Genomic DNA, 27,918 nt, shown 5'->3' on the forward strand with positions numbered 1-27,918 from the left:
TAAAATAAATAAATCTATCTTTAAGAAAACGGATTAGAACTTCGATTTTTAAAATACGTTAAGTAATTCATATAAGACATTCATATATGTTATATATTATAAAGAGACAGAACATAGCATTCTCACTATAAATCTGTATTTGATGATTTTTACCATAAGACCATTAATAATTACAGGCTTAAGCAGCTCTTCATCAAAACTCCATTTTCATGTAGCATAAAATCTCTGTGTGTTTAGGTTAAGGATACTCTAAATTTTAGGGCCTTTTTGAAACAGCTAGTTTCAGAACAAAGTGTGATTGCCTTTGTGCCAGGTGCTGTGAGAGAGTTCAAAGAACAAAAGACGTTCACAAACATCTTCTATGTCCACTGTGCTACAATTCCATATGTTTACTTAGATTCACTCCCATTACAGAGTTCTGCTCAATGGCAAGGAGGGAGTAGTGCCTTGGGGAGGATGGCCTTCCCTCAATGAAAACAGAAATGACTCAAATCATGGGGCGCCTGGGTGGCTCAGTCGTTAAGCATCTGCCTTCGGCTCAGGGCATGATCCTGGGGTGTTCTGGGATCGAGCACCACATCGGGCTCCTCCAGTGGGAGCCTGCTTCTTCCTCTCCCACTCCCCCTGCTTGTGTTCCCTCTCTCGCTGGCTGTCTCTCTCTCAAATGAGTAAATAAAATCTTTAAACAAAAAAAAAAAAAAAAANAAATAGTAAAAAAAATCTTTAAACAAAAAAAAAAAAAAAAAAAGAAGAAGAAAAAGAAAAGAAATGACTCAAATCAAATCCCTAAGTCCTATCAGATTTAGACTGTCTCCTTTGCTGCAAGGAACATGGATTGATGCCTGGTGGTGGGGCAGGTTATCTTGGGGCCCAAGTCATGAAGTATAATCACAATGCCTAGGGGTGGACAATACCAGAGAGAAGAAATGGAAAAATCAGAGTATACCCTACAATATCTAACCTATTTTATAACCTGAGTGTCTACCTACTCACTGTGTACATAACTGAAAACATAAATCTTTTTTTTTTTCAGATTTTATCTGTTTATTCATTTGATAGAGATAGAGACAGCCAGCGAGAGAGGGAACACAAGCAGGGGGAATGGGAGAGGAAGAAGCAGGCCCACAGCGAAGAGCCTGACGTGGGGCTCGATCCCAGAACGCTGGGATCACGCCCTGAGCCGAAGGCAGACGCTCAACCGCTGTGCCACCCAGGCGCCCCTAAATCTTCTTTTCTATGTGTACACATCAGCCTTTTCATTATATAGCTGACCACAAAATAAAGCGTACTGAAAAGTGAATTATTATCCTTCAATTGAGCCAGTGTTAAATATGACTGTAATATGCTACGTAATTTTATCAGTTTCTACAAATGATGAAAATCCTCTTTCCACCACGGGTTAGGAAGAGTGTAGGGACGGCACAGGCTGGGAAACAACTTAGGGACAGCTAGCCCAAAAATTGAGTAAGTTGTTTGAAGCACAGACGGTCACTGCTGATGACTGGTGACCTGCTTCTCAAATGAATCAGTGCCTTGCACACAGCCCAGAGCACAGAACTAGACTCATCACGGGGCTGAGTGGAAGTGAGGGGGGATCCCTGCCAACCTCGGGTCAGCATACTTGGAAAGCCATCCATTTATACTGGTACAGACCTATATTGGGGATCCCAATGCTTTGTGGAACCACAGCACACACCCGGCTGCTTCTGACTAGTTGTGTCCGGCAGCCTTCTTCATCTTCAAGAGCTACTCTGTCATTTGACATCTTAAAGCTATGTATGCTCTACATTCAATGCTTAAACCATCCAATACTCCCTCTCCATCCACTCCATGCATCTAGGCCTGGAAAAGTCTAGTTACAGTACATCCAACGGCACTGGTCCTCACGACAACCACGGAGTGCATTACATCTTGAGAAAAGGATCAGACCTCCCTGAATCCCAGAAAACCACATTTCCCGAGTCCCCATCTCTGTCACATTTGCTCATCACAAGTAGCTTCCTAAGACTGCAGTGACCGAAGGGAGCTCCCTACCAGAACATTCCCCACATTTCAAGAGTTCTCCGTATTTGCTTTTCATAGGACTTATCTTCCTCTCGAAGTCTGTCATCACCATGTTTTATCTGTCCTCAACTCTCAGTGCCAAGTACCAAATCAAGCCTGTGGCAAAGTGACGGTGTTTTCCTGTTCAAGTGGGGATAAAATAGTATTTAAATCTCAGATATGACCTCAAATGATCCTGTACCAACCACTTACCTTTGAATTAGAAAATTCAAAGTTACTCCTAAGGATCTACAATGGCCTGCATGCCTTAGGTGGGTGGGGACAGCAGTGACAATGGGGTCTCATAATAACAAGAAGGAAGGACAGCTCTGATGCCTGTATCACTGGAGCGGAGATGAGGAGACAGAAGAACTGGAGAGGATTTGGAAAAAAAACAAGTAAAACTTATCGTTCTAAATTCAGTCAGTAGTGCAGCCTTGGACAGGGGTCCTCTCCCCACATGAAGAACTCATGCCAATGCTTCAGCCTAGCCGTGTTCATCTCCTACCTTGGGCTGCATCATCTTCCTGAAGAGAAGATTTTTTCGTGCTAAGCCAGCACATTTACTCAGCACCCAGCCCTGTCCCATGCTTGGTCCATTCAAATAAATGTTAAAACAACCTACGACTCATGAAGTCGCCACATTTTCACCTAATCACACTCTTACAGTGAAGCGAGCAATCTGGATGACGTCACTCCCAAGAAGGGAAAAGAACAGTAAGTCGCGAAATCTCAGTGTTCTCCAATCGAGAAGGAAGGAGTGAATACTATCCATTCAACTACATGGAATTTAATATGCTCACGGTAGAATTACTCCCATATGCAAATCAATTTTTGAACACCCTGTCATTTCATGCAAACTATTCTTAAGATCCCTGGGCAGGGCATATAAGCCTTAGGTCCTAAATACTGGAACAAGGAGAACAGACTAGATCCTACATGAGTAATAGGTAGGTAGACAGGACAAGATTTGCATGGGGAGATTCTCACACCAAGATACAGGGCATTTAGGAGAAATAAATTCTACAGAGAAAATTATCCCCACTATTCATTTATAGCATTATGAAAATCACCATCTATAGCATTTCAAAATCATCAATTTTGCAATCTGCGATTATCTCTCTCGATCCCATATTCCCTTCCCTTCTGAAGATACGGGTACAGATACAGGTACACACACACTCACACACACACACACAAACACACACTCACACACATATATGCATACTCATACTACTTCCTCGTTAGTTCTGTTACTTCAAAATCTATCTTTAGCTTCATGTAACATACTCCATTTGGGGCATATCAAAACCATAAAACACTGCTTGTGTTCTGTATGCTCAAACAAACAAACAAACAACAGAAGGAAAGAAAAATATAGGGTAAAATTTTGTGATCAAGTGATTAAGAATTCTGTAGATATGGGGGCATCTGGGTGGCGCTGTCGTTAAGCGTCTGCCTTCGGCTCAGGGCGTGATCCCGGCGTTCTGGGATCGAGCCCCACATCAGGCTCCTCTGCTATGAGCCTGCTTCTTCCTCTCCCACTCCCCCTGCTTGTGTTCCCTCTCTAGCTGGCTATCTCTATCTCTGTCAAATAAATAAATAAAATCTTAAAAAAAAAAGAATTCTGTAGATATGGCTTATAATTTTATCTGTGTGACTTTTTTCAATTAGCAGTTGTTAGGTAGGACACCTGGGCATTAGAAGGTGAGCCACAGTTCAACAAAAAGAAATAAATTCAAATAAAGTTTACTACTCAATAGATCCTGGAAGATGTACCCAATATGCCATGAAGGACACCATGAAGAGGTGAAGACTGAGTCAGGCAGAGAGAGTGGCAGAAGTGGGGCAGATGTCTTTTTAGGGTTTCTGGTAGCAGTGCTTTTCACTTTCTGGTCCAAGTCTAGAATGCACAATTCAAACCAAAATGAGTGGATAAGGATGGTCCAAACTGCAGGGGTCTTCTCTAAGGGGTCCTCATGGTAAATATACTGGGATTGGACACTTTGACAGAGGCTACTGGCAAAGTCAGATCAGGAAATTGCCTTTGCTTATGACTATGGGAGCTGTTATCTAGTGTTATTTGCTACCAGGTGGAGCTAGAGTCATTTCAGAACCCCTGCAGGCTGTCTGGTTATACAAACTGGATTCCAAGTCAGCGGTATCACCCATTTGTTTAGCTACACTATCAAGACTACTATCATCATTATTAAAAGCACCCTAAAGTCCCTGCAGTTACAGAAAGGAAGAAGAGATATAATACAGAAATTCGGGGGAAAATTAATCACAAATAATTTGAGGTTTAGGGCCACTAGGAAGAAAAATTATTAGTGGTGTCATCCCACTGCTTTAACAAGTACAAGTGACTCTTGAATAATTCAGGGGTTCAGTGTACCCACCACCCATGCAGTTGAAAACCCATGTGTAACCTCCACTTCCCAATGGTTACTTTTAATAGACTGTTGGAAAGAAACCTTACCTAAAAGTCACTTAACATACATTTTGTATGTTACCTGTGTTATATAGGATATTCCTACAATAAACAAAGTTCCAGAAAAGGAAATGTTAAGGAAATCAAGAGAAAGAGAAACACATTTACAGCACTGTACTACAAATAAATCTGACTGTAAGGGGACCCACACAGTTCAAACCCATGTTGCTCAAGGGTCAAGTGTACTTTGTGTGACTGTCTGTTTACCTGCAATCTTGATGAAGGTGGGACAGGCTAAGGTGGTGCAGGATCACACATCATTCAAAACACATCAGTGTTAACACAGTAAAATCCATCTACTGTTATTAATTAAAATATATATAAAGTTGAAGCACGCTCTAAACAAACCACTGCAAGATCACTGTATGGTCATTGGTCAAAATACCCATCAATGGTCAAAATACCCACAGCACTTCCTCAAGGGAGGACCACTCTTGTTTCTCTGATACAATGACCTATGAGTTGTAGTTCCCATGGTTTTCAAACTGAGGGTCTTCATTGACTAAATGTGGATTTACAATGATTTTAACACTCTCTTACTGAAGAGTTAGCTATACTTTCCTCAGTTGTCTGTGAAAATTTTATTATTTCAACCGCATAACTAATATTCTTGACTTGTAACAATTCCTACTATTAAGATACATCCAGCTTTTTAAAAAAGATTTTATTGGGGCGCCTGGGTGGCACAGCGGTTGGGCGTCTGCCTTCGGCTCAGGGCGTGATCCCGGCGTTATGGGATCTAGCCCCACATCAGGCTCTTCCGCTATGAGCCTGCTTCTTCCTCTCCCTCTCCCCCTGGTTGTGTTCCCTCTCTCGCTGGCTGTCTCTCTCTCTCTGTTGAATAAATAAATAAAATCTTTAAAAAAAAAAAAAAAAGATTTTATTTATTTGACAGAGAGAGCACAAGTACGCAGACCAAAGGCAGAGGGAGGAGAAGCAGACTCCCGGCTGAGCGGAGAGCTCCACATGGGGCTCGATCCCAGGACTCTGGGATCATGACCTGAGCCGAAGGCAGACACTTAACCAACTGAGCCACCCAAGCACCCCCATCCAGCTTTTAATAAACCACCACCGTATTCTCCTTAAAACCCACTTGGATGGGGCACCTGGGTGGCTCAGCCATTAACCGTCTGCCTTTGGCTCAGGTGCTGATCCCAGGACCCTGGGATCAAGCTCTGCATTGGACTCCCTGCTCAGCAGGAAGCCTGCTTCTCCCTCTCACACTTCCCTTGTGTTCCCTCTCTTGTTGTCTCTGTCAAATAAATAAAATCTAAAAAATAAATAAATAAATAAAAAATAAATAAAAAACCCAATTGGCAAAACTATTTAATATTCAGAATGTTTCTCTGTCCTACTTTATTTTTTTTTAAAGATTTTATTTATTTATTTGACAGAGATAGAGACAGCCAGCAAGAGAGGGAACACAAGCAGGGGGAGTGGGAGAGGAAGAAGCAGGCTCATAGCGGAGGAGCCTGATGTGGGGCTCGATCCCATAACGCCGGGATCACGCCCGGAGCCTCTGCCACCCAGGCGCCCCTCTCTGTCCTACTTTAATGCAAGGAATGGTGCCCTGAACAATACTACTTACACATCAACCATAAACAGCATCTCCATGTAGACTATCTTCATAAATTGCATATTATGATGTCCTTAATCTTCCATGTTAAAGTAGGTATGAATGAATTCCCCATCATAAGAGAGCCGATTGGGTCTGTGAGACAGCAGCTATCAAATCACATCACATGCACACAAACAGTAAAGGTATAGCATCAGATGATTTCGGAGTAAAATTATTATTTGCCATGCAAAAAAACTCAAGGTCAAAAGAGAAAAAAGGAGACACTGAAGATAATTATCCCTCCTCAGACATCCATCTCCCCCTCCACCCTATCAGGCACATTAACTAATACAGTTGACCCCTGAGGAACATGGGTTTGAGCAGTGTGGGAACATGGGTTTGAGCAGTGTGGGTCCCCTTATACAGATTTTTTAAAATATACATACAGTGCAGTACTATAAATGTGTTTCTCTTCATTAGGAGTTCCTTAATATTTTCTATTTTCAAGCTTTCATTATTATAAAAATACCATATACACACAGACAACATACAAAGAAAGGGATGATACTGTTAATGTTCTAGGTAAGGCTTCTGGTCAACAATAGGCTATTTCCATGCAAAACTAGGTACAGTTTTCAGTTTTGGGGACTGAAAAGATACACACAGATTTTCAACTATAGAGGGATTAACGCCCCTAACACTTGCATTGCCCAAGGCAAAAATGTTAACTGACCTGAATGTTTTATCTTTGGATTTTTCTCTATAATGAATACTGATTTTAAATCCTGTCTGAAAGTGGTATTGACTTATTGCTTCCTGCTGTGGATTTTTGGTTTTAGATCTGCCTTTCCATTACACAGTTTGCCAATTACAAAGGATAAAATCATTAAGACAGAAATAACAACTTCTTTTTCCTTAAGTGTGTATTAAAACCAAAAGTCTTGCATCAATTTTGTATTTCCAGGGTTTCTATACAGTATGCTTTGTCTGGTGTTCACTAACCGTGCAGGTCCTGGACTTTGCCACCATTCTGGACCATTGTAAGGTATCTCCACAGGATGTATTATCTCATGTTAAATAGTTTTGATTAGGAATTAAATACCTTGCCTCATTCTTTACATTTAAGGGCTTCTCTCCACTACGTACCTTTTACAGTTCACAAAGTTGGTAGTTGCACTTAAAGGCTTTGTCGCATTTTATTGTGCATTTGTCAGCCTTCTCCCCACTGTGTCTTACCTTAGCTTGGTAAGTTTTGAGTGGTAAAGGCTTTGCCACATTTATATATTTTTAGTTTTCTTTCTATTATAGAATCTCTGCTGTTGAGTGCATTTTGAACACAAGCAAAAAGCTTTGCCACAATTACTACATATGTAAATCCTCTCTCCAGTAAGGATACAATAAGGTACAATGAGATTTGAGCTTTCATTAAGTCTTTCCCACATTTATTACTTTGATACTGGTTCTCTGGAGATGAAGTTCCCTGAGGATTACTAGGATTTGACCCTTGGTTAACTTCTTTCCTAGATCTACTGCATTGGTAAATTGTCTCCATTATAAAAACTTCGGTAATTATGAAAGATAGGAAGATCTTTACTGAGGACCCTAAGTTCACGACACATGAAAACTTGCTCTAAATTCAGTTATTATGTGATAACTATTGAACAGTAATGTTTCAATAAAAACCCTCCTGTGTTTATCAAAGTAGAGACTTTGGAACAATGAAGGATTATGTGTTGGTGGAAGAATAACGAACCTTCTGAAAAGGACTTCTCCAATCAATCACGCTTAGAATTTTTATTCTCATGTTTAAATATCTAACTTTCAGAAATGTTTCTGTAAATGATTAATCCAAACTTATATTTGAAATGCCTTGAAGGATTATGTTCAGCATGGACTAGGTGACTTTCCAAAATATCAGAAAATATACTTTTTTAAAAAAATGGATTTGGGCCCTTGGGATGAATGACATTGTTCTGCAAATATAACTGACTTAAGGTTGGGTTTCCCCCCAAATGTTTTATATCCTTGATCTCTTCTGGCAGTAAGGATTTAATCATGGGTAATTGCCCCACTATGGTTATATCCGTCATAACAGCCTTCCTGCCCTTCACTAGCCCCCATCACCTTCCTGGTCATTCATTAAGTATAAATACTCAAGTCCACTGCTTCCACATCTTCCCAGATCACTCTATGCAATCAATCTTCTTTGGTGGCCTTTGCCAACACGCTTAGAGTGTTATGGAAAGACACAATTAAAAGATGTAAAATAAGACATCCCACTTACTATACTCACACACATACCAAACTAATACCCATCCTAGGACAGCAACAGAATGGAGAAATAGGAACCACCAGGATTTTGCTCTTCCATGGAGACAAAAATGAGCCAAACTGCTTTTTAGAGAGCTCCAGAAGCAAGTTAGGAGAATACAGCACCCCCAGAAAATACAAATGAACAAGAGGCACATCGAAGAGACAGGGAAAGTTTGTGACATTTCCTCCCAACAGCTGTTCACCCTGTGACACTCCATGGCAACACTGTGAGAAAAATCCTACTTCTCAAGAGAGAAACCAATGAGTGACCTGTAGGTTCAATGACGCAGCTTTTCACCTGCCTCACATGGAAAACAGGGAATGAGCGCCATCTGGATGCAGTGTGGTGACGGCTCAGACAAGGGTGTGCACTTGCTCGAACCAGGACGAGACCACAGAGCTGAAGATGGAGAGGAAGGTACCACGCATTCTTAAGTAGTAACTCCATGTTCCTGAACTGGGAAATGACAGACGCAGACATGACAGATGCCCAGAACATGTGTCACAGGCCCCAGAATTGCTATTACTTACCCCATAAGGAAGCAAGCCCATAATCGTGGGTGCATAGGCTGTTTTTTTTTTTTAATTCCCAAATACCACCCAGACCAGATGGCATAAAAAGAAACAGAAAAATGCGTTCTAATCAGAGGAAAAAAATAAACCTCCAAAACTGCCCTAAGTTAATAAAGAACTATTAGTTGCCAAAAATACATATATACATATATTAATCACCTCACAAATAATTCAAATAGCCTGACAAATAAAGATTCTCATGGAGGAAGAAAAGACAGACAGATAGCTCAATGTTATCAGGAAAACTACTCATGACCAAAATGTAAACATGAAGAGACAGAAAGTGTAACATCCATGAATCAGAAACTGGGAGCTGAAGAGTAGAATTACTGAACTTAAAATACACTAAGGGGTGAGTACAGACTTGAAGAGGCAGAAGAAACAATCAGACCTCTTAAAGGCAGCTTTTCTAAATTCTCTCCTGAGAGAAATAAAGAAGCATCTGGAAAAGGATAGAGTCTAAGGGACTCGGGGGACACCAACAAGTGGTCCAATATGCACATTAAGGGGGCCCCATAAGGAGAGGGTGACCTATGTAGAAAGAAGAGACAAATTCAAGCTTGGTAAATTCTTAGTAGGATAAATGTCAAGACATGAACACAGTGACACCTTGTAATTAACTTATCAAAAATCACAGGTGTGGGGCACCAGGGTGCCTCAGCCGGTTAAGCATCTGCCTCAGCTCAGGTCATGATGCCAGGGTTCTGGGATCGAGCTCCGGGTAGGGCTCCCTGCTCAGTGGGGAGTCTGCTTCTTCCTCTCCCACTCCCCCTGCTGGTGTTCCCTCTCTCTCTGTGTCTCCCTCTGTCAAATAAATAAATAAAATCTTAAAAAAAAAAAAAAAAAAGAGCTCCTACAATACAACGTTAGTATTGGCATTCCCAAAGATCTGATGATAAGATGGGATACATGGGACAATGTATTGAAGTACTCAATGATCAAAAAATAGCCAAAGAAAATACTTTACCTGGCAAAACTGTTTTCCATAGATGCAGAAATGAAGACTTTCCCAAATAAAAACCCCTCTAAGTTTACTGGTAGACCTGTCCTACAAGAAACCTTAAAGGAATTATCTCTAGACGACATAAAAGGATTTTAATCAGTAACTGAAATCACATGACAACAGAAAGCTTTTGGCCAAACATAAATATTTCCACAATTACAGAAACTGGTAGTGTAGTAATTAGGTAGCACATGTCACTTTTGTTTCTGGTACAGAATTTTTAAAAAATAAACATATAAAAATCATAAATCCAGGTAATAAAATATGCCACATGAAAAAATAGAATTTGTGATATCAGTAACATAATGTGGGTACAAGGGTGGAGATAGCAAGCAGAGGAGTTCTGTATGCTACTGACACTGTGCGTTTTAACTGGTTTGTTTTACCTCTAAGTGTTTTAAGGAATCTCTACGGTAACGAAAATGAAAATATGTACGGAAAACACAAAAGTTAATGAGAATGGTACCAAGAGAATAAAAATTCACCAATAAATAATGAAATTAATTCTATGATTGTGACAACTCACCTAGACATAATACAACATTCACTGACCGCTAACCAAGGAGAGAAATGGACAGGAGTCACAAACAGTTATATATGTTTGATATACAGACAAATACACACATAATTTTACTGACAAAAAGCTCATTCTTTTTTGAGTTATACTCACATGGTCTTGAAATGTACTGAGCTGAAAATTCTCCTCCTGTAACAAAATACACAGGTAAAACCCAAACCACAGCTAACTAGCATTGTGGAAACTCCCAGACAAGAGGAAGTACATTATTATGCAATTACCAAACCAGATTAAGATAAAGTATAGCCCAAGAAATTCTACCAAAAAGAGAAAAATTGGTTATAAAAAAGGAGAACTATACAACTGTAATTTTAAAACGTGTCTATGTACCCATGAAAAACAAGCATTTCACTAGCATATCATCACTGACCATAAAATTGTAAAGAATAGTCATTAAAATCAATCATAAAAAGTGTAAACGAAAATTTTATGAATAAGCACTTAAAAGCATGAAAGACATGTATTAAATTATTAATATATTCCGCATTCTGTACAGAATTTAAGGCTTTAATCCACTCTTTCAAACCAAGCAAATGACACTTTCATTTCTTAATAAAGACCATGAAAGTTGTAAAATTTGACAGCTACTGTATATAAATTAAACATTTGGGATTAAATTCTGAGGAAAGTAAAGAAAAACATAATGATTTTCTCTGCTTACATTTCCGATCAAAAGGTTTTTTTTAAATAGGGGTGCTCAGTCACTTAAGCGTCTGCCTTAGGCTCAGGTCTTGATCTCAGGGTCCTGGGATGGAGCCCGCTCCATGCTCAGCAGCAAATCTGCTTCTCCCTCTCCCTCTGCCCTTCCCCTGCTTGATCTCACAACTCTCTCTTTCTCTTGTTCAAATAAATGAAATCTTTAAAAAAATCTATGGTTACTTTACTAATTATGTCCCTTACTTCTTATAAAGCTCATGCCCACGTCCAACCAGAACTTTTAATGCAAGCAGAGATGAATCTTATACACAACTACTTAGAAGTGAAAACACATGTGACACAGTCACAAGAACTTCATATAAGAAAAATTATAAAATGATGCAACTACTAATAAATAAGGTATCAACTGAGACTTTATTAAAGGCTACAAGTTCTGGGGGCGCCTGGGTGGCACAGCGGTTAAGCGTCTGCCTTCGGCTCAGGGCATGATCCTTGAGTTATGGGATCGAGCCCCACATCAGGCTCCTCCGCTATGAGCCTGCTTCTTCCTCTCCCACTCCCCCTGCTTGTGTTCCCTCTCTTGCTGGCTGTCTCTGTCTCTGTCAAATAAATAAAATCTTAAAAAAAAAAAAAAAAGGCTACAAGTTGAGTCCTAATGTTCTAGCTCCCCCATGGGTTGTTTATGTAGAAATTCTAGGAAACAAACAGAGACATTACATTATCTCACAGAGGAATGGAACACATAGTGGACATTTCTACTATTACTTCAATTCCAGAACCCTGGGATCACGCCATGAGCCGTAGGCAGATGCTTAACAACTGAGCCCCCCAGGTGCCCCGGAAAAAAATGAACTTTTGAAGAGAAATAAAGCATTAGATTGTCTCACATTAGGGAGGTGCTCTGCTATCTGATGAAGTTACGGAGCCTCACTTTTGTACAATTATGATTAAAGCCTCTGTAACACTGGAAAGCATAAACTAGAAAACATGGGATACCTGTCTCCAGTGTTCCTAGGGATTTCTGTACCAAACCCCAAGATGCCCACGACTGCCATGACATGCTTCTGACACGACTCAAAGCAGAACATAGAAATGGCAGAGCCTAGAGATCTTCAGAAACAGGGAGATTTGTGAGGGACCTCAAAGCAATGGAGAAACTCTCAAGATTACAGAGGCCCTCCAACTCCCAAGGAAATCTCCTGGCCCTCCCTGTGGATGTGGTGGACCATCCCTGGATATGAAGGAGAATCCCTAGAGAGTGTAACAGCTTTGTAATGTTGGATAGCAGATGTCCCTCTGTGAGAGGGCGACAAATGACACTAGGCTTCTCAAATGCATTTTCATTCAAGGAGAGCTACAGGGACCACAATTTAAGGTCTTTCCCCTTTACATTCGGACCTCCCCTCTGTCATCTTCCTCATTCATTCCAACCTACCGGTTCTGTTCACATCCCAGAACTGCTCCTCTTGCTCCAAAAACATGATCAGGTCTGGCTTTGAGAGAATGAAACCTGTTTATCAGATAAAAGGAAAATGAATACTGCTGGGGATTGAACTTTCAGTCATGATTGTGCACAATAGAGAAGACATTGCAGAACTCTAGACAATAGTTCCCCAAATTCTGTTCCCCAACAGCCCCTTTAGAAGGGGCAGAAGGGATATTCTATATTCACATTCTGACCTTCACTTCCAAGTAGTAGACACAGTAATGAGGAGTGGAAATGTAAACTTGAGATGTGGGCAGTGCCAGGGCACCTGGGTGGCTCAGTCAGTTAAGGATCCACCTTCAGCTCAGGTCATGATCCCCGAGTCCCAGGATTGAGCCCTGCATCAGACTCCCTGCTAAAAGGGGAGTATGCTTCTCCTTCTGTCCCTCACCGCGTTCATGCTCTCTCTCGCTCTCTCTGAAATAAAAATCTTAGGAAAAAAAAAAAGAAGATGTGGGCAGTCCCATGCTATGGCACTTAAAGTTTAGAACTGCCACTCATCTACAGAAGTGATGATGTTCCCTTCAGGAAGGGGAAGCTAAAGCAGAAAATGAAACATCACGAAGATGTTTCTCTGCATGTACAAACCCCTACTTATTTCCCTTTCTGTCTGGATCTGAATTCCAGTCATTCAAAGAGGAATCATCCAAGAGACAGTCTTCACAGGAAGAACGAAACCCCGAGTGTGGCTTGGGAAATCTGGAAGGAGTCAGCCTCACCCAAGAACAGGAGGTGTCCATAGTTCTCCAGCATCACGTCCCTGTACAGCTCCCGCTGCGTGTGGCTCAGGTATTGCCACTCCTCCTGGGAGAATTCTATGGCCACGTCCCTGAATGTCAGCAGTCCCTGCAAGAAATACCACCGTCACCAAGTGGCCACTGGCAGAGTTCACAATGGTCCCTAAGATGATAGAAGGAGTTAATGTCACCAGCTAGACCCAACCCTGACCTTTCCTTCTCCGTGACATGAGTGTGGAGTAAAGAAAAACCGATGGGACAGAGGGCTGGCTGGCTGAGAACTTTCACTCCCAGAAGTCAACTATATCAACTACACAGAGCGGAGAGCCCACCTTGTCCAGTGCAACCTGTTGGGATGTGGGAGAGGAGCCACTGGTCAAAAAGAATTCCTGAGATGTTTCTGATGTGAAATGTAGGGGTTCAGGAGTGAATGATGAAGAACGAATTCTTGAGACGTCTTTGGTGCAAAAAATGCGGTCTTACTGAAACACAGGCACAGAACCCGTGGGTAGAAAGAGCTGTACTGGGGTTAGGAACAGTAACTCATTCTATCCTTACAAATAGGTTAGAAACAGCGACAAACTCTCAGGAATTAGAAAGCAAGGTTTCCAAGACCTTGAGGGCCTAGCTGGCATGATAAGGTCACTTACTACTGTTAAGGAAAACCTCAGTCATAATAACCATCAGGGGGGCGCCTGGGTGGCTCAGTTGGTTAAGCAACTGCCTTCAGCTCAGGTCATGATCCTGGAGTCCCAGGACTGAGTCCTGCATCCGGCTCCCGGCTCAGCAGGGAGTCTGCTTCTCCCTCTGACCCTCCGCCCTCTCATTCTCTCTCTCTCAAATAAATAAATAAAATCTTAAAAAAAAAAAACAAAACCCTTCAGGTATCTATCAGTGGGTGAAATGCGTGGAGGATGATTGCCAACAGATATTTGGGGGACAGATAAAGGAGGTTCCAAGAGGATTTTCTTATGTTAAAGAGGACTTAACCAAATCCAGAGCTCTGGTTATTGTCAAGCTAACGTTGTTTTTCCCCTCTAATAAAACATTCACATTAAGGCAGTTCTGAATTCCATGAGGAATGTCATAGTCTGTCTCAAATATTTATCAAAGGGCTGCAATTTGAAGGAAATTTTATTTTATCCACACTTGTTTTGACTTTGTTCTCCTCAGAAACTACAAGCAAGGGCACTTGGTTAAGTATCTGCCTTCAGCTCAGGTCCTGTTTCCAGGGTCCTGGGATTGAGCCCCACATTGTGCTCCTCGCTCAGTGGGGAGTCTGCTTCCCCCTGTCCCCCTCCACCACCATCCATGTACTCTCTCTTTCTCCCTCAAATAATAAATCTTAACTTTAAAAAAAAGAAAGAAAAGGGGTGCCTGGGTGGCACAGAGGTTAAGCATCTGCCTTCGGCTCAGGGCGTGATCCCGGTGTTATGGGATCGAGCCCCACATCAGGCTCCTCCGCTGGGAGCCGGCTTCTTCCTCTCCCACGCCCTCTGCTTGTGTTCCCTCTCTCGCTGGCTGTCTCTATCTCTGTCGAATAAATAAATAAAATCTTTAAAAAGAAAAAAAGGAAGAAAAAAGAAACTACAAGCAAGGGAAACTCAAACAAAGAAGTTTCCAGTTGAACTGTGATGGTCTCTGCATACCGCTGAGTACATCCAAGTTCCCTACAAATGATAAGAGGGAAAATATGAACATTTGGGGGGAGGAATCTAGCAGAGAGCACCAAGCCAATAAAAGCAGTTAGCATCAGGTGTATGGAAACAAACTGATCTCAGTGCCTAAGGCACACCAAAGGACACATCAACATCGGTGTTTTCTTGTGGTCTGAAAACAGGAATTCAGAATATAAATCTAATTATGAAAACACAGTCGGTATATACACAGTTCAATCACCTACAGTTTCTGCAGAGGCTGCTTTAGGTAAGCAGCCTTGAGCAAAGGAACGGAGAAAGGTCCCCCAGTGACCCCCAGGCTGAGTCCAGACAGGCCCAACAGGGGACCCACCTCAACATAGCCATAGGCCCTAACTAACCAATGGGCTACCGACAACCAGGAACAGAGACCAGAAACGGGAAAATTCCTTAAGTCCCCATAACTCCTCACCTTCCCCTTTTAAACACAGCCCCCACCCCACCCACTGCTCCCTGCAGACAGCCTCTCCTCTGCGGTCCTGCCTGCTGCTCTCTTGCAGTGGATTCAGGCAACTTCTAACAACGTGGTTCTGCCTCAGGTGAATTCTTTCCAATCCTACTTGACTTCCATCCTATCAAGGACCCATGTTTGGCGCCCCCATCTGACCGGCAGAGACACCACATTGACACACCACAGTTTCCGTGTAATAGCTCATATATTTAATTTAAAGATTCATTTACATATTAGTACAGGGGATGGGGAGAGGGAGAAGGAGAAAGTCTCAAGCTGACTCCCCTCTGAGTACGGAGGCAAAGGAAGAACTCCGTTCTAGGACCTGAGATCATGACCTGAGCTGAAACCAACAGTCTCAGGATTAACTGACTGAGCCCCCAGTTCCCACTCTAGTGTGTTTTAAATAGAATATCTGTTTCACATTCTAAAGAGCAAGTCTCAAGCACCCCCGTCCCCCACTTCTCTTTCAGAGAACTTTCGAAGTTATTCCGGACCTCAAATCCTTCAAGTTTATTTCTTCATTTTTTTACCCTGGTCTACACAGAGCCGATAAAGCCTCTAGATGGGACCTAAATGAGAAATGTTTGGAGACACAGGAGAGAAGGCTCTGGGATACAGGGAAAAGTGTTCTAAAGACCTGACCTTGAGTATCATTTCTGAGAAGATCTTAAATATAGCTGAAAACGTAAGAGAGAAACTTCAGAACTAGAGGAATCAACATTTGCAATTTCTAAAAGAAGGAGTCTAAGGAGAAAAACATGACACAGTCTCTCCTGGGACACCAGGCTTACCTGAGAACTGGCCATTTCTTCTTTCACCGCGACCTCCCAATTTCTTTCTCACAAGATATTTGTGGAGAAATCACAGCAGCATCAGGAGAAAATGCCCTTAAAGCCCCCAACAGAGCCTCTTCTCCTGAAAACTGCTTCCCTGAAGGTACGAACCTGAAATGCGGAAAATACCCAACTTCCTACTCCTTTGTGTCAGGAGCTAGTCAGAAACTCTGACCTACTTGGAGAACAACCTCTGAATTTTCCTTAACTGCTTTCCGGGTGGGTGGCGGTGGGGGGGGGCGCTCCCCTCCCACAGACGCCCACAAATTCAGCTACAGCAGAGGAACCGTGTGCTGCGTAGACCTGACCCTCCCAGACTCATGGAGCAGAGACCCTGTCACCTCTCCTTGAACCAAAGCCCGCTCTCAACTCTCATAAAATAACCTGAAACCCTCGCGCTTACCCCTGGCCTCACAGAGAATCACCCGGAGCCCTCATTAACACAACACTGCTGTTTTCGCCCAAACCAATGGACAGAATCTGAGGGGGGGGCCGCCAGATAGGATCCTTTTTGGAACTCCACACGTGACCCTATTGGGAAGCATTTGGGGAGGTAACCAGGCAAAGGACAGTAACCAAGGCTGTGGTTGTGACCACATTTAGATCCACGTCCTCTTCACTGATCAGAATTTCTGGAGATTGACTTATTCTCCCTCTTTCTGCTACACAGAGGAAGACACCCTTACAAATGGAGCTTTCCCTTATAAATGCAAATGTCTCTCACAAAGGGAAACAGCCTGTTTCAGAGCTTCTCCTTTATCTGCCCTTAATTTTAAAATAATAGCCTATTATGATCTTCAGGCCAGAGACGTACTTTAGAGTGACAAAATGTTCACCATCAGGAGGTAAATGTTTATTTTCCTAAGTAACCGCAAAACAGTTTTTGAAACAATGCAATTTTACCATACTACCAGCAATATATGAGAATTCTAATTCCTCAACATTCTCCCTGAAATTTGGTGTTTTACCCGTTTTCATTATTTTACCCATTCTAGAAAATATTGAGTGGTTTCTCACTGTAAAATATGAAGGGGTCTTCCTATTGTTGTCTTGGTGACTGAAATGGAAACCACGTAAAAGCGTAAAGTTGAACAACAAAGAAAATGGCTGCATTAATGCTTCAGGGAGACTCCATTTCAAAGGAGGTAACATTTTCCCTCTCCCCTCCAAACCTCCCCTATGCAAACCGCCCCTCTTCCCTTCTCAGCCCTTTGTTCCAGGAACCTGATTCCATCCTGACAGGGCTGGTAGCACAGACACAATGCCTGTGGAAACCGGCTAGATCCTGCATTTCCCTACAAAAGCCCAGACCCTGGCTCTGGGTGGGGGCTTGCAGTTTTGAAGGCCCTGACCCGCTGTGGCCTCCTTTGCTGGCAAAGCAATACTGTTCCTCTTTATCCCCAACTTTGTCATCACATTATATTTTGGGTCTGAAGCATGGAGGTCAGTTCATACAAGAGAAATGAATGTTAGGAGAGGAAAACTTGTCTTTCTTGCTCCATTCTCAATTCTTTGGTCAGTGGATAATTAAAATGATGTGAGACAGTTTAATGAGATAAATAAAAATCTTAATTATGGGAAACTGAAAGACATGAGGCATAAAGACAGGTGACTGAAGCTTACTTGCCACTGTGACATAGGGAGGTAGGGATTTAGAATTTCAAAACAGCGGGTTTATATTCACAGGAAATAGGAGGAAATGTATGTCAAACAATGGCTTACCACTCCTTGCAGTCAACCCTTTATGATCTAAAAAGTTAATTTCTGGTATCAATTCTCTTCCCAATAGATGATTTAGGAAAGACATCAGAGTACAAATGATGGCAAAGAAAGAATTCTTAAGAGGTCTTCAGTGCAAAAATGTGGTTTTATAAAAGTAGGAGGACAGGACCTGTGGGCAGAAAGAGCCGCACGGGGGCCAAGAGAAGTGTCCCATTATCTACTTTCTAGTTGGAAAGTTGTTGGAGATCGCTTAAGTGTCCCAGGTATTCAAGAAACAAGGTTTCCAGGACCTTGAGGGGGCTAGCTATTGTTAGTAAGGGTCATTTATTACTGTTTAGTAAAAACTCAGTCATGAGACCCTTCAGATGTATATCAGTGGGTCGTATGTTTGGAAAATGATTGCCAACATGTGTCTTAGGACGGAGAGATAAAGGAAGTTTCCAAAGGAGTTTTTGTATCTTAAAGGAAACTTACAGGATCCTGGGGGTTGGGCTAAAAGATTGATTGCCTTTTGCCCTTGCAAAGTATGAAGTTGGAGGCAGTTCAGTCCCTGGAGTTAGGTCACTGTAACTGAGAGTTTCTGAATTTGGGAAGAATCAGGAAGGGAGAAAAGGTAAATGTTTCCATTTGTTTGCCAAGGTGTGTTTTGTGCAACTACTGCAAGTTAGGCAATCTAAAACAAAAAATTTCTTAGATCTATAAAACACGATACTTCCTAAGGTTTTTCTTTACATTCCACTTAGTTAATGCTTGTTTAAGCTGTATAATAGTGATTGTACAATTCCATATAACACTCTGTGCTCATCACAGGGCCAGTACTTAATTCCCATCACTTATTTAATGCATCCACCTACCAAACTCCAGTCTGGCAACCATTGGGTTGTTCTCGAAAGTTAAGAGTCTGTTTCTTGGTTTGCCTCTCCATTTCTTTTTTACCTGTTGCTCACTCGTTTTGTTTTTTGAATTCCAAATATGAGTGAAATCATATGATGCTTGTCTTTCTCTGCCTTATTTCACATAGCAAAATATTTCCTAGCTCCATTCATGTTGTTGTGAAAGGCAAGATTTAATTCCTTGTAGGGTGATACATATTCCTTTCAAACAAAAAAAAAAGATATATAGATATAGATATAGATATATCTTCCTTATTCATTGAGGAGTCAATGAACATGGGATGTACTGTTTGAGGCAGAAATGCTTACTGCCTCTCACTGCTGAATTGCTCCTCCAACAAATCCGAGCCATGCAAAGAGCCAGAGCATGGGACTATACTCATTACGGCACTGAAGAAAGGGAGGAAGGTCCCACACAGCAGCAAAGCAGCTTCCCTGAAAGGTCACCCAACTACAGTGCATCTTACCTTGCCTGGGGTTACCTACCGGGGACACGAGTGCTTGGGGGCAACCACAGCACACACTTGCCAATCCGGTCTATGGCACGGTCCAGAAGACTTCTTCATCTCCAACATGATACCAGGTGACACTTTAGAGCTATGCTCAAATGGTTGCACCATCCACTACCCTCCTCCATCCCTGTCACTGACCTAGGCCCGGGAAAATACAGCAATCACTGACATCCAACAGCGTTAGTCCTCAGTAGGACACAGATCAATCAAATCATCAAGATAAAGCTGGACTTCCCTACTCTGGAGAAACCCACATTTGCCAGTTCGTTTTCCCCATTACATGTATTCATCAGATGACACCACCAAGAGCTGTCTCTGCCTCTGAAGTCACTAAAGGGAGCCACGTCTGTATCCCTCCCCACATTGCAAAGACTTCTTTACATTTCCTTTTAATAGGTCTTCTCTTTGTAAGGATGCTGCCTTCATCAAAGTTTACTTAGATTCACATCCCACATCCCCATGCTCAAAATCCGCATACATACCCATTGGCCTTCCAGCTCTCTAATCCCTATTAAGCTTTTACTGCAGACGCTGTCTCCACAACACGGGCAAAAAAGAACAGTTGTGGTGCCTATGGAGCTGGGAACCAAAACGAGGAAAATACAACTGGAGATTTGGAGAGAACTAGGACAAGAAACACGTACAAGTTCTCCTACATCCAGGGAGTCAGTTGGGCAACTTGGGACAGTTGTCCTCCTCCACATGCTCGTTCTTCATCTTAGATATTTTCTACCTCTTACCTGGGCTACCATATCACTCCTATTGGGATGGATGTCTCTTTCTTAGGGGTATTTATTACACATGTAGCGTGGTCATATGCGCATATGTACTTCACATGTGTACTTCACATCAAAACACCACCTCAGTGTACGAAGTGGGGCACATACTTTAATTTGGGGCCACGGTGCAGTGCTTTAGAGTCCCAAGGCTAGGTCCAGAACATGCCATTCCAACTACAACAGGTTTAGGGAAGCTCTGTGGGAGTCTTCTCTAAGGGACAGGGGAGGGAAAGCATAGGGGGAAAGGAGAGACAGTGGCTCACGAGGATGGATTGCAGATGTCGTATCAGAAGTTCCCTTAACTTGTGACTGTAGTGCTTTGTCTCAGGAATGCACAGTGAGAAGGACTCCTGTCAGTGCAAGGCCCCTGCAAAACTAGTGGCTACACAGAATGGATGCCAAGCAGCAGGATCATGGAGTATGTGAGCTAAGACTTCAACAATACCTCCACGTGACATATCTCTGTAATATACCTGTAATAATATCCTGGTATTCACAAAGAGGAGAAAATCATGACAGACTAGGCAAAAATAGTCACACATCACTTAAACCTTCAGACCAGAGCAAATGGATTCCTAGGTATATTATTCTACTCCATTACCAAATAGGTGATTGATTCCAAAAGTCACCTACAACCTTAAATGAGAGAGGTTAACACTGGAGGAAGGATACACATCATTCGTTACACATCCATGTCAATACATTAAAAACCAGTAAGTTTTATTAATGAAAATGTATTAAGGCCGGTGATGGGTATTACGGAGGGCACATATTGCATGGTGCACTGGGTGTTATATGCAAGTAATGAATCATGGAACATTGCATCAAGAACTGGGGATGTACTGTATGGTGACTAATATAACAAAATAAATATTATTTAAAAAAAAGAAAATGTATTAAGTTCACACAAAGACTAAGTTATGCATTTCAAATCCAGTCTATTATCACCATTCAAAATACAGAATACACACGTGAAAAAGCATTCAAGTTGTTAGAAGAATGTGGGAGTACTGATTTCCATCCACTTCAAGACTGAGGTCATTCTTAAGACATGTGTATGTACAACTGCATGGCATTGTAGGGAAGAGACAGCTATCCACTTTCAGTTATCTGTCAGGATTTCTTCCTTTCAACCACATCAAGTCATACTCTCTAAGGACGGCACTTATGAAGATACATGGGTAGTTTACTAAACTGCCACCACGTTTTCCTTAAAGAACAATTAGTAAAACCTTGTATTTCTAATTGGAGGAAGTTCTTTAGTTTTAATATATGGAGAAGAATGTCTTCTGAACACCTATGGTAACTTGCATCAATGTTATAACCATAAGCAGCATCTCCATTGAGACTGACTTTGTACGTTATATATTATACTGTCCTTCATATTCCATGGAAAATTAGGGATACAGGAGTCCCACCAAATGTGGCAGGGTGTCTAGTATCATTTATGTAGCAACAATCAGGCTCATGGTCTTACACAATAGGAATGAAAGAATTTTCTGAAGTGATTTCAGAGTAAAATACATTAATATTGTTAGTCACAAATATCAAATAGGGCTGATGTAAGAAATAAAAAAACCTCATATTGAAATTAATTATATATATGTACAATGGTCCACTAAAACTGTTGAAATATAATGGCATATACATTTTCTAAGTGTTCAAGTTTGATTTTTCCTTATAAGAACTATTTCATACAGAGTAATATCTGAATAGTGAATAACGTATTCCTTTTACTTGATTTCTGTAACATTTATTGGCATTTGATGTTCAATTAAATAGTTTTCTAAACATTCGTATCTTTCAATTTACTTACTTTAATGCACTCTCTGGTGCTTGCTCTAGTGTGTAGTAAAATGAAGGTCTTTCCACATTATGTTCCAAGGGTTTGAATCTAGTATGCATTTTGTGATATTGAGGAAGGACTGAATTCCAGAAAAGGTACAGTTTTGCTCCTACATGGTAACTGTGATGTTAAATAAGTTGACACTTCCGGTGAGAAGTTGTACACATTCTTTACGTTTGTATAGTGACTCTCCTATATGCAATCTCTGCTAAGGCATAAGGGGTAAGCAGTGCTTAAGTGTTTTCTCACATTCCTTACATTTGTCAGGTTTCATTCCAGTATGAATTCTATGTTTAGTAAGGTGTTCAGGCTGGTCAAAGTCCTTGCCACATTCGTTATATTCGTTAAGGTTATCGTCCAATATGAATTCTTTGATGTGCAGTAAGGGGTATGTATTCTTTAAACGTTTTCTCACATTCTTTACATTGGTAAGGTTTCTACCTCGTATGAATTCTGTGATGTTTAGTAAGGACTGAGCGGCTGCAAAAAGCCTTACCACATTCTTGACACTTGTAAGGTTTCTCTCCAGTATGAGTTCTATTGTGCTGACTAAGGGTTGAGCGCCTCCTAAAGGCCTTGCCACATTCTTGACATTTATAAGGTTTCTCTCCTGTATGAATTCTCTGATGTCGAGTAAGACTTAAATGCCTACTTAAGACCTTGCCACATTCTTGACATTTGTAAGGTTTCTCTCCAGTATGAATTCTCTGATGTTGAATAAGGACTGAGGGCCAGTTAAAGTCCTTGCCACATTCATTACATTTGTAAGGTTTCTCTCCAGTATGAATTCTGTGATGTTGAATGAGGGTTTTGTGGTGGTTAAAGGCCTTCCCACATTCTTGACATTTGTAAGGTTTCTCTCCAGTATGAATTCGGTGATGCTGAGTAAGCTTGGAGCTTTGGTTAAAGGCCTTGCCACATTCTTGACATTTGTAAGGTTTCTCTCCTGTATGAATTCTCTGATGTTGAGTAAGGTCCGAGGGCCATTTAAAGGCCTTGCCACATTCTTGACATTTGTAAGGTTTCTCTCCAGTATGAATTCTCTGATGTTCAGTAAGGACTGAGGGCCAGTTAAAGTCCTTGCCACATTCATTACATTTGTAAGGTTTCTCTCCAGTATGAATACTGTGATGCTGAATGAGGGTTTTGTGGTGGATAAAGGCCTTGCCACATTCTTGACATTTGTAGGGTTTCTCTCCAGTATGAATTCGGTGGTGTTGAGTAAGCTTGGAGCTTTGGTTAAAGGCCTTCCCACATTCTTGACATTTGTAAGGTTTCTCTCCAGTATGAATTCTGTGATGTTGAGTAAGGTATGAGGGCCATTTAAAGGCCTTGCCACATTCTTGGCATTTGTAAGGTTTCTCTCCAGTATGAATTCTCTGATGATTACTAAGCTTTGAGAGCCACTTAAAGGACTTGCCACATTCTTTACATTGGTGAGATTTCTCTCCAGTATGGACTTGCCTATGTCTATTTAGTGATGAACAGTCCTTAAAAGTTTTACCACATTCTTCACATTTATATATTTCCTCTCCAGAATGAACTCCCTGATGCTGAGATAGTGATACGTGGCAGTCAAAGGATTTACCACATTCCTTAAAAATGTAAGTTTTCTCTCCCCTGGGGATAATCTTATTTATATTTAGTCTTGATGATTGACTAAATACTGTCTCTGGTTTACTACATCTCAATGGGTTTCTTCCCTCATCAATTCTCTGATCATCACCAACACTGGAGGACTGGTTAAGAGCGTTCCCACATTCATTATACTCATGAGGATTCTCTCCCAAAGGGAGACTCTTACGTATAATAAAGTTACATGTTTTATTAAAGCCTTCCCCAGATTTATGACATTCATAATGGTTCTCTGGAAACCAAGTCTTCACACATCTATGAACATTGGAGCCCTGGTTAAATGTTTTCTCAGATTCATTGCATTGAGCACTTCTGTCTCCATTGAAAGGGCTCTGGTAATTCTGTAGGGTTGACCCCTCAGTGAAGCACCTCTCATATGGACCCCACTTCGCACTTTGTTCTTCATTTCTAAATCTCTGATTATCAGAAATCTTTGATTGGAAGGTCAAGCCAATACAATCCTCAAAATGGTTCAAATAATCATTTTCAGCATGGAAAAAGTAACTTTCCAGATTTTCCAAACTGTCTATCCACAAATAAGTATCTCTGAATATCTGGTTAGAGCTTTTGCTTACAGAAACACACTGCTTTGCAGAAACAGCTGATTCAAAAAGGGAGGTTTTCCACAATGTTTTATATCCTTCACAGTTTGGGACAGTGAGATTCTTATTAAGGGCAATTGTCTTGATTTGGGTCTGTCCTCCAGGAAATCCATGATGCCATTCACTCTCCCCATTATTGTCCCAGTCTGTACTTAAGTGTAAAATCTCAACAGCACTATTTTTGTATCTATACATTGATACTTTTTGGGAAGAACCTTCTATGCTTGGCATTAGCAGGAAACTCTGGGTGTCATGTGAAGATACAGCTGAAAGATATCAAATAAAAGTAAAATGATTACAGTTATTACTTTCAGATGAATATATTGATGACTTCTAATATAGATGCTTCAAGTCATTCAGACAATGTCAGAAAGATGCCTGAGAAGGAATCATCAGGACTTCACATCTCCATGGACACATAACATTGCATACAACATACTGACCACATATCCTAATAAATAATTCTTTCTTATTGTCATGGTGCAGCACAAATCACTTTCCTGTATCTCTAACAATCAGGAAAAGTGTCACATGAGCCCAAGATGAGTAGAATGATGGATATTTAAACAGAAAGGTGAAATGATCAAAATAGGATATAGTAAAAATAGGAACATATCGACAATAGGAATAGTTGTTTGTCAGAAAAGATCAACAACATTGGCAGCCCACTAACTAAATTAAGAATAAAAGAGAAAAGACCAACTAAAATAAGAGGTGAAGAAGCAAAAACAGACACAGTATAACTGACCATAGAAATAAAAGTAATTATAAGAGGCAATGATGGATAATCAGTGCCCACAAATTGATACCAAAAAATGAGTATAAATTTCAAAAAAGGCGTAACAATTTAGACTCCACCAGTCAGAAGTATAAAAAAATCACAACTCATTTACAACCATGAAACAGAAATGAAGGAGGCATTAAAAAAAAAAGAAAAAGAAAAAGAAAAACAGAGCCGCCTGGGTGCCTCGGTCATTAGGCATCTGCCTTTGGCTCAGGGCCTGATCCCAGGGTCTTGGGATCAAGCCCTGCATCAGGCTCCCTGCTCTGCTTGCATCCTGCCTCTTCCACTCCCATTCCCACTGCTTATGTTCCCTCTCTCTCTGGCTATCTCTCTCTCTCTCTCTGTCAAATAAATAAATAAAATCTTTAAAAACAAAAACAAAAACAAAAAAATCTTAACAAAGAAAGATCGTGTGCCAGATGAATTCAATGGATATTCAAAGGGACACTTAAGGAGAAAGTATTTCAAATCTCCTCAAATATATCCAAGGAGTGAAGATGACAGAAATTAGCAAAACACTCTCTTTGGGGTACCAGCATTACCAGGTTATCCAAGCCAGAGGAAGACAGGGCAAGTAAAGAAGGTTACAGACTACAACCTGTGGGGAATATTCACTCAAAGTCCACAATAAAATAGAACAAAATGCATCAAAAGCACATTTCCTGGGGCGCCTGGGTGGCTCAGTCGTTAAGTGTCTGCCTTCAGCTCAGGGCGTGATCCCGGCATTCTGGGATCGAGTCCCACATCAGGCTCCTCTGCTGGGAGCCTGCTTCTTTCTCTCCCTCTCCCCTGCTGTGTTCCCTCTCTCACTAGCTGTCTCTCTGTCACATAAATAAAAATAAAATCTTAAAAAAAAAAAAAGCACATTTCCCTATTTTACAAGGTAATCAAGGGGGAAATCACCCTGGAATTAAGGGTGTTCCAACATATGCAAAACCATAAATGGAAGAGCCCACATTAACAGAATGAAGATCAAAAATGACATGATCATATTAAGTGAGACAGAATACAAATGTGGGCGTATTGGACAGTATGTCATGTTAGAAACAGAGTAGAGAGAGAAGGAAAACCCTTGACCTACTGATGGCCATGCATGTATGAAAAGCTAAAATCTAACATATTCAATAGTAAAAGACTTCAAGCTTCTCCTCTATGAACAGAAACAAGGTAAAGAAGTGACCGTACCACTGCCTTTGAATATAGTACTGGACATTCTAATCAGAACAATTATGCAACTAAAAATACACAGAAGGAATACAAATTGAAAAAGAAACAGTAAAATTATCTCTCTTCACAAAGGACATGGTTATAGAATTCCGTAAGACATTTTATTTTAATTTTTTCATTGGTTTTTTGGTTATTGTTTGTATTATTTATTTCTGTCAGTTTTTTCCCTACTATACTTTCCATTTTCAATTTTTTAAAATATTATACAATACAGAGTTAAGAAAAATTTTGGAATAAACAACTTCCACCAGAAGAACTAGAAAAGGAAGAACCTTAGGTGAAATTTGGTAGAGGAACGAAATAACACAGAAAATTCTGAAATAGTGTTCCTGGGTGGCTCAGTCATTAAGCGTCTGCCTTCAGCTCAGGTCATGATCCCAGCGTCCTGGGATCGAGCCCCATATTGGGCTCCCTGCTCAGCAGGAAGCCTGCTTCTCCCTCTCCCACTCCCCCTGCTGTGTTCCCTCTCTGTCTCTCACTGTCAAATAAATAAATAAAATCTTTAAAAAAAAAAAAAAGAAAATTCTGAAATAAATAAAATAGATACCAGATTAACACTAACAGAACATTGAAAGTAATGCCCATTTTAAAAAACAAAATAAGTAAAAGTGGCAATGCTTTAACTACATAAACCATTATATATTAACAAATCAGGTAACTTAGAAGAGAAACCCAGGTAATTCCTAAAAATAGACAAGTTATTAAGACTGAATAAGGAACACTGAACCAAAGAAACGGTAAATCTCCTTAGACCAGTTAACAAGAAGTAAAGTTGAATTCGGAATCAATACTCTCCCAGCACAGAAAAGCCCAAGACCTAGGAATCTTACTACATTTGCTGGAGTCAGTAAGTTCCTTAAGTCCTGTGTTGCATGATTTCTCTCCCTCCCTCTTTTGCGCAGATTCATTATTTTCCCTCACTTTGCCTTCTATATGAAAAGTCATTCTTCTGCTTCTTCCCGTGTTCTCATTACATCGAGCCTGTTTCTGATCTCACTTATTGCATCGTTCATGTTTGATTCTTTAAAAAGATTTATATATCTGAGAGAGAACGAGATCACAAGAGTATGAGTGGGAGCTGCAGAGGGAGACAGAGAGAAGGAATCACAAGCAGGCATCACACTGAGTGCAGAGCATGACTTGAGGCTGGATCCCAGGACCCTGAGATCAAGACCTGGGCAGACAAAGAATCAGTGGTTTAACCGAGTAAGCCACCCAAGCACCCCAATTATCTTTTAACTCTTATCTCTGTGGTAAAGTTCTCACTATTCTTTTCTCAACCCTTTGAGTATCCTTATGATTGTTGCCTTAAATTCTCCGTCAAGCAAGTTACTCCTATCTGTTTCCATTAGATCTCCAGCCCTGGCTTTATCTGCCTGTTTTGTTTGGGAAAAATTCTTTCACCCTGGCATTTTTTTCTCTGTATGTTAGAAAACCCAGTGATGTGTCCTACGACATCCTTCAGGCCAGTGGTCTGCAGAGACTCTCCTTGCCTG

The 27,918-nt window shown here is 41.0% G+C and overlaps 2 protein-coding genes across 2 annotated transcripts in view; one reads left to right on the forward strand and one right to left on the reverse strand.

Moving 5' to 3' along the window:
• LOC105234925 (zinc finger protein 850) overlaps window positions 1–27,918 on the forward strand; it is a 265,552-nt gene that overhangs the window by 110,271 nt on the left and 127,363 nt on the right.
• Window positions 1–27,918, reverse strand: part of LOC100481534 (zinc finger protein 420) — a 57,453-nt gene that overhangs the window by 14,307 nt on the left and 15,228 nt on the right. Inside the window, 2 exon segments of the mRNA XM_034639072.1 lie at window positions 18,309–18,313; window positions 22,599–23,794. Of these exon segments, the coding sequence (XP_034494963.1) occupies window positions 18,309–18,313; window positions 22,599–23,794 (1,201 nt within the window).

The sequence above is a fragment of the Ailuropoda melanoleuca genome, chromosome 12 (assembly GCF_002007445.2).
Source record: "Ailuropoda melanoleuca isolate Jingjing chromosome 12, ASM200744v2, whole genome shotgun sequence".
Lineage (NCBI taxonomy): Eukaryota > Metazoa > Chordata > Mammalia > Carnivora > Ursidae > Ailuropoda > Ailuropoda melanoleuca.